The following is a 9,546-nucleotide window of genomic DNA, read 5'->3' as shown; positions in this document are numbered from 1 at the left end:
AAATCATTTTTAAATTTTGCTGAAAAAAAATAATCTATGAAATTTAGACAAAATTTTATTTTGAAAATCTGAGACATTACACCTTGTTCCCCTCCTCCTAGCTCCACTACCATCCCATCCCTACTGTACTTTTTAGTCGGCAAGAGGGACCTAGGATTATGTCACGAAGACGACTCATGTTCCACACACACATTTGATTTTTTTTTTGAAAAATAATATAATCAATAAAAGTTGTTTATATTTTAAGATATAAAAATATTTTTATTAAAATATTATTACAAAGGTATTAACATAATACTAAAAATATAAAATAACGTCTGTGGATGTTAGAAACGCGTCAACACGTCATAGCGTGTCCGACTCGTGTGACTCACTACAAAACAGACCCTGTGTTTTTACACTTATCCACGGAAGCGGAGATTCTTTTTCTTCGGAAATACTGAAAGGAAGAACAGTTTTTTTTCTTTTCTTTCTAGGGAAAACGGAAAGAGAACGATCGGTTTATTCGTTGGCCATGGACTATGATCCACGGAGAGTCGATTCTTTCAGGAAGAGGCTCAGCTTGCAAAAAGAGGTAAAAGTTTTCCTCTTAATTGGTGCATTTTGGAGGAAACCGTTTCTGATGATTTCTCCGTCGAGTGATGATCGATCAGAAATCCAGAATATTCGTGAAACTGAATTGTCGTTTAGAGAGTTAAATTACGAAATGTTTTGCTCGAAAACATTGAATTTCTGAAGCTTTTTACTCATCCGCTTGCAAATAGAGGTAAGTTTTTTCCTGTTAATTGATGCACTATTGGATTTCGCCTTTTTTTTCTTTAATGCTCTTGTGTAGGAATCCGTTTCTGATGATTTTTCCATCGAGTGATGATTGATTGGAAACTCAGTGAATTCGTGGAATTGAATTGTCGTTTAGAGAGTTCATTTTGGAAGTCTTTTACTCGAAAACGTTGAATTTCTGAAGTAGTTTTTAAATAACCGAGTGCCGTGCTTCTGATGTTAGATAAGAACATTGTTCGTTCGCGTTTTGTTTTATTTTTTCTTAGAATTTTCTGTTTCTTTTTAGCGTTATTTATCTGGTTCATGGTTTGTCTTTTTTCTTTTCTTTTCATTGAGCCGATGCAAGTATACATGATGTAGACAGAGCGATGAACGATTTATTTTTATTGCGAAATGACTCGAGTTTTGATAATATGTAAACTGACTTAGGATTGCTGTTGTATTTCACTTGGGGTTGGAAATTTTGGGAAATGAAGGAACTAAGCAGTGTCATAATAATCGAAGTTTTGTGGGACCCTTGACATCATGCCAACATGCATAAAGAATTGCCTTCATCTTCACTAGATATCTTGAAGTGCGTAACCATTAGGCTAGAATGCAGAAAACGTGGATCATAAGTACCAAACTGTTTCCAAACTGCTCACAACATGCATAAAATACCAACTGTTGCACATCAGCAGTATGGCAATACCCATGATGCACACAAACACACACAAGCATGAAGACATAGGCATGATCTTGTGCATGAGTATCTAAGCCAGCCACGCCCTAATGGATATGTCACATAGATACTCCTTTTTGACTGCCGTTCAGTATCCCCTTGTATACTAGTTACATTGGAAACTTCATAAAAATGGCCGTATCTCCGTATCTTCAGCTGTGTCGATGTGACACAGCAGCCATGGCAATGCTGGAAACTAGTGGGATGGGCATTGTCTTCAGGCAGTGGCGGAGCCAGAAGTTTTTCGTTGGGTGGGCAGACTTCGGGTATCGGGAACAATGCTATGGTCTTGAAGGACGATCCATTTATTCGGACCAGTGGTTGAGCCGGAAATTTTTTGCTGGAGGAACAATCGTTCATGGAGAGATAAAACTTAAATAAGCCTTTGAATTAAAATAACAAATGTTACAAACACAAACAACTAAATTTATGAACATAATAAGATAAATCCTTAAATTGTACTTTTAAACTAAAATAAAGATTGTTTACTTAAGAAATACAAACAACTAAATTCATGAAAATTTTACAATTGGCATCTTCTATTTTTCATATTTTTAAAACACTTCATAATTGCATCATCACTGATGATATCAAATGTCTCCTTCTCTATGTAAGTAACCAAAGCATCATTGATCCATTCATCTCCCATTCTATTACGTGGATGACTTTTGATATTGTTCATAGCTGAAAATGCTCTTTCAACACTTGTTGTTGCAACTGGCAAAATTAATGCCAACTTAATCAATAGATACACATGAGAAAATACAATGTGCTTTTGAGTTGCTACCATCATCTCTGCTAGCTCTGCTAAAGATTTTAAACTTGAAAACTGATCACTGTTTCACATTTCTGCAATATATATATATCCAATTGATTTTCAAGTCTAATTATGTTTACTCTAGAAAAGTCCTTAGGGTAAAGCTCAGCAAGATGAATCAACTTATCTTTATCAAAAGCAGAAAAAGAATTCTTTGGACTCAAGCATGACATTGAAAGGAGGAACTCTGTATTTGCTTCAGTGAAACGATCATTCAACTCTTGAAGTTGCAAATCAATAATAGCATAAAACACATCAATAGGATAATGATGCAATGTGGTGATCTTTTCAACCTTACGTCTTGGTCGTCCTTGAGGTGTATATGAGTCCCCTAGATCAGGAATTAGAATATCAAATCTCTTACAAAATATGAACACTTTGTTTATAAGAGAGTCCCATCCATTGTCTCTCAGACCTTGAAGACACTGTTTTGATGTAGTGACTAAACTCATGGCATTCACAATGTTTTGATATTTTCGCTGAAGTGCTTGTGAAAGGTCATCAGTTATTCCCAAAACTTTACACATCAAATGTAAGCAAAAAACAAATTTAAAATCTTGCAACTGATATAAAATAATTGCATTTGAATTTTTCCTTCAATATGTATCTTCTGCAATGAAATCTAACACTTGAATAACAGAAGAATACATACTGAGTAAATTAACCAAAGCAGCGTAATGAGAAACCCACCGAGTATCACCAGGTCGTTTGAAACTTATTTCTTGATTTAATCCTCGTCCTGTTTCAAGTTCACCTAATGCAAGTGCTTCAACAATTCGCATAAATTCTGCTTCTCGAATAAGCTCAGATCTCTTTCATGAAGTGGAAAAAAAAGTTGACAATCTGCCTAATATATTGAAAAACACATCAAACAATGAATTTTTTTAGCAACACCAACTAATGCCAATTGAAGTTGACATGCAAAACAATGAATATAATATGCAGATGCATTTTCATGTAATATAAGACTTTTCAATCCATTAAACTCCCCTCTCATATTACTTGCTCCATCATAACCCTGTCTACGCAAACTTGATATGCTTAATTTATTCTTACAAAATGCTTCTTTAACTGCTTGTTTGAGTGACATAGAACTTGTTTTAAGAACATGCACAAGAGTAAGAAATCGCTCAACCACTCGACCTTTTTCATTAACAAACCATAAAACAATAGCCATCTGTTCTTTAGTTGATACATCATGAGAATCATAAAGTAAAATAGAAAAAAAAGTATCTCCAAGTTCCATGATAATAGCATTTGTGGTTTGTATAAAAGCAGCTTTGACAATATCCTTTTGTATATCAGGAGATATCAATTTGTTATTTTCTGGAGCACTTTTTAATACAACTTTATTTATATCATCATTGATCTTTGCAAATATCTTCAACAACTCAATAAAATTTTCTCTATTAAGAGATTCTTCAGCTTCATCATGCCCTCGAAATACCAATCCTTGACTTAACAAGTATCTGATTACATTAACAGTTGCCCAAAGGCGAAGTCTATATTCATCTTTCTGTCGAACATTTTGTTTATAAAGTATAACATCAATATGTTGTTTTTGTTGCATCAAATTTTGACACTTCATTCGTGCTGAATTATGAAAACTGCTAGAGCTTCCAACATGTTTATCAAACCTCTTCTTGTCTTTCCAGTTATCAAATCCTTCAGATATGAATGCCTCTGCACTAATCTTCTCTGTGCTTTTTGGCCTGAAAAGATAACACTGCAAACTATATGCTTTATACTTGTACTATACTCCAACCAATCCTTATATTCATCATACCAAGCTGGAATGAACCTTCATTTTTGGTGGTTTAGTTGAAACGTACAATCTCGAGGTTGACAAGGACCTTAGATCATATGTGCTCTACGAACATTATCTTGGATATTAGGATGATAACTAGAAATAGCAAGACGAAATGCATGGTCCGCAGGTAACTCTGATTCATCAATTTCTGTTTTGCTTATTTTCTGATTTGATTCTCCTTTTCGAGTTACAGAAGATTTATCAAAGATTGGCCTTTTCATTATAAACTTATTCATTCCTATGCAACGAAAAAAAATAAGACAATGTTCTATAAGCCAAATCTCATTGTAAAAAAAGGATCGAGCAAAATGAAAATGACAATCTTTTATGAGGCTAGTGATATGCCGCTATGCTTAAAACGTTAGTAATATGCCGCTAAAAGAATAAATGCACAAGCATAAGCCAAGCCTTAACCCGTAATCGTATGATCATACGAAGGGTCTCGGTTCCCCGCTTGCAGGCAGCAGAGGCTCCTTGCCTGCAAGCTGCAGAGACAGGGGCAGAGACACCGCATCCTGCTTGCAAGGGTGCCAGGGGCAGGAGCCTCACCCTTGCCTGACAAAGAGCAACAAAGGCAGGGAGCAAGGGCTCCCTGCTTGCCAGGATAAGGAAGGTAGGGGAGGGAGAAGGGACTCCCTGCCGAGCCTGCCACAACAGAACAGGGGGGCGCAACCCCCCCTGCTGGAAAGGCAGGGGCTCCACCCCTGCCGGCAACAAGAACAAGAACATCAAGGAGGTAGGGGGGGTGGGGGTGGGGGGGGGGTGGGGTGGGGGTGGGGGGTGGGGGGGGGGGGGTGGGGGGTGGGGAGGGGTTCACCCCCTGCTGGGAACCAGGAAGAGGGCAGGGGAGGCTTCGCCCCCTGCTGGAAAAACATCAAGGAGGCAAAGGGCAGAGCCCACTGTCGGAAAACATAAGAGGGAAGGGGGGGCCTCGCCCCTCGTCGGGAAACAAGGGGACAGGGGGGCGGAGCCCCTTGTCGGGAAACAACACAAGGCAGGGGGAGCGAAGCCCCCTGCCGAACAACATCAAGAGGTAGGGCCCCCCAAAGCCCCTGCCGACCAAACCCGCCAGCAGGCCGTGCCCTGCCGAAAAATGGAGCGACAGGCAGGGGCTTCAGCCCCTGCCGATCGACTAGAAAAGCAAGAGAGAGGGGGGTGGGGAGGTTACCTGCGACGACTGACGGCTGACGATGGTCGTTGGCGAAAGGAAGATGACGAAGGAGGAGGAAGGTCTGACACCGGCGGCTCGCGTTGCCGGAACTTGCAGCAGAGAGGGAGAAGCTCAGAGGGGGGCACCGCAGGTTCACCGAAGGGAGGCCGGCGGCGCAGTCGCCGGTGGCTGCAGAGCACGGGGGAGGAGCGCCGACGAATGTGGTTGCCGGTGACAGATGCAGAACGGAGGGGCGAAGCAGAGGAGAGAGGGAAAGTGGCGAGGGTTTTACCCCTCGCCCCTTTCGGCCTGCGTCTTTTAAAGACGCAGAAAGATGCAGGCTCTCGAATGATCGAGAGCCCGGGTCTGGCTCGGATCCGATCCGGGTCCGACTTAAGGGAACACCCTCGACACGTGTCTGACACGTGTCCGGATTTTTTTTTCCGACTCGGTTTCTAATTCTGGGGTGGGCGACTGCCCACCCCCAGTGTCTTCAGGGGTGACACTCCCTCTGTTGATACTCAGCCTTGTTATGTCCACAAACCGATGACAACTTGCCTTTTTGCATGGATTCCCTTGGTATCAACACATGGATCAATATGGACCCTGTTTGACCAAGCAAAGCCCTTCCTCTGAACAGCATATTGGCCAATACAGTGCTGGATGGTACCAGAAAATGCTAATGTATCATCTCTGTGACACAATCAAGTGTATGAGTCGATATTACCTTTTGACACAAACACATATGTACACGTACACATGTTTGTGTATTGCATGCATGTGTCAATGTGTGTGTATGTGTACGTAGGTGTGCTTGTGTCTTCATGTGCTTGAGGATGTTGGTGCGTGCATGTGCATGTACATGGGTGTGGCTATGAATGTGTGTATGGATGCATGCATACTTGTTTTCTGTTCTTTATAGTTTCAAATCATGGGTTTTCATAAATCTGAAAGTCAATAAAGTGAGCTTATCTGTTGGGTCATTGTTATATACCTGATTACACGATAGAAAACTATGCATATGTATACACACATACAGATCTTTTCATTAGGTATCGAAGGATTTTCATGATGTTTATCTGGTGAGGCTGTACTTATCTTGGTTGTCCCTCTTCAAAAGACTGATATTATTATTCAAAAATGGAAAGGAGGGGATTGGACATCTCAAAAATCACCAAGATCTTGTATGAGACCAAGACATTGAGCCAATTATGGAGTTACCTAAGGACTCCCACGAGTGTGTATGTTTGTCCTTTTATGGACGTTAAAAGTTCACCACCCTTTTTGCCCCTCCCAAAATTTGAAGACATTATCAGTGGTATTATGCATTAATTGGCACTAAGAATGACATTTTAGTAAATTTATAAGAGAATCAGTTAAATATATCTTGAAATCCCAAAGTGCAATTAATACTTGTCTTTAATTCTTTCAAAGAATTTATGCAGAAAGCCTTGGTAGTAACCATTAATGTATATAACTGATCTGTATTTCTGCAGGGAAAAAAGATATGGTGACATTTATTGATCTTCATGAAGGATGTGGAATTTATATATGTATATTGTGCTTCTGTCAAAAATCCAATACAGATATAAACAAAAAAAAAGTTTATAATTTGATGTCTCATTTTCATGTTGCAAAAGAAGGTTTGTAACATCACTAATCACATACTGATGTTAGGTCATTCGAGAGGAATGGGTGGGTTAGATGGGCTAAAGATGATATTATTAAATGTGACTAATGATGCAAGCATACTTAAGTTGCAAGCTTTGCTGAATTATTTATGCATATACTTTAGGGATTATTGTGTTTAGTTGATTCATCTTTTGAAGAGCAATGATGCTAGGTCCTCAAGTGGATGGAGGACTTCTCAAATAAATTGCAAAAGAGAGCTGATGAGGTTACTGCAGAAGTACATGGGCTGCTGGAGCGGACAACAAATGTGGAAGTAGATTTGAAGAACACTTTCAATTATTTTCGCAGTCTCTCAAGTGTTCAGTTTGTTGAAAATGTAAGTATTAAATTCATGGTTGGAACATGTCATGATTTCTTATTCAATCATCTCTCTGTTATGTTGAAATTTGAACCAAAAGATTGATACTTCAGTGGCTCAATTTTCAGAATTACACTATTTGTTTGAAAAGTGAATTGATATGAGTACCACAAATAGTTGTATTTATATATCATTCTTGCTTCATGCTGTGGTTCCGCTTCCTGACCATTTTGTTTTGTTTCTACTGCAAAGTATTGAAGGGACTCAAATTGATTGCACAATATTCCATGCAGTGCATATGGTGCTTACAGATTTCCTTATAGAGAGTTTGAATGCAGAAGGTATATGATGGAGATGACATACTGGGTCCATCGATGGAAGAACCTTCAAATTCTGTCTATAAGGGACTTCCTGCTCAGAGCTATGAATTAGACATATTACCAAGATACAAGGAGGCCCTGTCAATGGGATTGGATTCCTATAAAGAACACTTGCAAAGAGCAAGTGAAAACTCATCAACAAGCTCTGTTTTCAGAGTAAGTCTTGTAGTCTCCATATGACGCGACTTCACAGATTGCAAGGCTCCTTTTGATGGCATTTAATTTTTTAAGTAAAGCAATTATATCACTCATGGGTGTGTTTATTTCAACATATCAACATATGAACTTTAGGCAGTTTGGTTGTTTTGTCTAAAAGATGGGGAGGGATCCCTTCAGTGGATTTTAAAATGTGTTAGGTTGATTACTTCTATATATTTTCATAAATTGTGTTTATTTTTACAGGGCGGGTCAACATATACTGAACTCCCTCATATATTTGGCTCAGAGGAGTATGTACATGATAACAGTTGTGGCTTAGCAGGTTGTGTTGCTTTAAATTGTGTAATGGTGATAAACAGAATCACATATAGATCCTTCATTTGTCACAAGGCAGTTAGATGACTTCTTCAGTCTGTTGGCTTATTTGTATTCAGATGATTTGGTAATGGAGGTTGAAAAGCTTGATTTCAATCACAGTCTAAAATTTAAGTCTGCGGGATCATCAGGTGCAACTGCAAGGGATTCTACTTCCAGAGTTATGTTTAATGATGATTTATTTTTCAGTGAACAACATGCAGCTGAGAAGGCAAGCAAAGATGTTGTCAGACACACTTTTACCTCTGTCAACTACTGTTTTTCCCACTCCTTGTCTTGGTGTCCATTGTAATTGAACAGTTTTCTATTGTATTTCTGTAGCTCAATAGTTTTCTTTTCTTCTGATTTAAGCTTTTGGTCAATTATTCATATTCCATTTTGAGTTTTTCTTGACTAGTTTTATGCCCCCTATTCTTATTTTTTCACTCATCAACAGGAAGAATCAGGGCCCATAGTTTCTGCTGCATTAGATTTCAAAGCAATGCTTGAGGCTGCACTTCTCAGTCCTTACAAATTCTGTATGCAATCTCTCTCTCTCTCTCTCTCTCTCTCTCCTGCCCATCCAAAATAAAAAATGCTCAAGAGAAAAACCTGGATTGTATGTTCTTAAGTTCTGGATTTTTGTGACTACAACTTGCTTATATTACCTAGTAACAACATTGATGGTGATAGAAATAACAGATCTATGAAGTCTATATTAGACTTGTAGATGGATGTGCATCTCACCGATGGAAGCTTTTATGTGATTCAAAAGAAAATTGTATTTTGCAAATAAAAATTGTTTTGCTATTTAAACCAATCAAGTATTGTACCTTGCTAAAAACATCTAAATGACTACATTATTGCTTGATTGTTGGTTTGCTTTTTTCTTGATCCTTTTCTTTTAGCTTTTAATTATCTGCCATTTATTGTGATTACAATTGATTATTATGATAATTTAGCATTTGCTCAAACATATTTTGATCAGAGCCCCAGTGTCAGTTTGTCATAACTATAGTTGTCTTAAGATAGCGAAATTTGTGACTGGTAAGTTTCTCACCTGCATGAAAGGTGTAACGATCTAGGTCCTGTTAAAATGTAAAACTGTACATATATGTATATATAATAATATTATATTATTATATATATATAAATACATTTTTCATTTCTTTCTTTTCTGTAATTTTTTTCCTTTATTTTTATTTTTTGTCTTTATGTCATCTAGTTCAGTTTGAACTAGAATGACTGTTGCTAGTCAAGTCCTGTCCAGACTTGACTAGCAATAGAGCTGTTGGACTGACACATTCCAACAGCTCTATTGAGTCCTCTTTCAGCTGTGTATATAAAGGGGTGCAACCCCTCTTGTATTTTATTCCAATGCTTCT

General features: G+C 38.4%; 1 protein-coding gene across 9 annotated transcripts in view; it reads left to right on the top strand.

Moving 5' to 3' along the window:
• The first annotated feature begins 421 nt into the window (after nucleotides 1-421).
• The window catches only part of LOC149822947 (uncharacterized), a 30,395-nt gene continuing 21,270 nt past the window's right edge, over nucleotides 422-9,546 (top strand). For 2 of the 9 annotated variants that reach the window (XR_016425847.1, XM_089980437.1), the window contains exons 1-6: nucleotides 422-766; nucleotides 7,108-7,286; nucleotides 7,521-7,804; nucleotides 8,051-8,129; nucleotides 8,242-8,393; nucleotides 8,619-8,700. Coding sequence is in view for 8 of the 9 variants with exons in the window: in XM_089980437.1 (XP_089836563.1) it covers nucleotides 7,601-7,804; nucleotides 8,051-8,129; nucleotides 8,242-8,393; nucleotides 8,619-8,700 (517 nt within the window). In the remaining variant the exon portion in view is untranslated. Of the gene's footprint in view, nucleotides 767-7,073; nucleotides 7,287-7,520; nucleotides 7,805-8,050; nucleotides 8,130-8,241; nucleotides 8,394-8,618; nucleotides 8,701-9,546 lie in introns of all 9 variants that reach the window. The other 7 variants (XM_089980440.1, XM_089980443.1, XM_089980444.1 and 4 more) reach the window with 7 other exon arrangements.

This window comes from Nuphar pumila, chromosome 11, assembly GCF_984573655.1.
Source record: "Nuphar pumila chromosome 11, dmNupPumi1.hap1.1, whole genome shotgun sequence".
NCBI lineage: Eukaryota > Viridiplantae > Streptophyta > Magnoliopsida > Nymphaeales > Nymphaeaceae > Nuphar > Nuphar pumila.
Note: the sequence above shows the minus strand (reverse complement) of the source record. Positions and strands in the feature narration are given on the sequence as shown.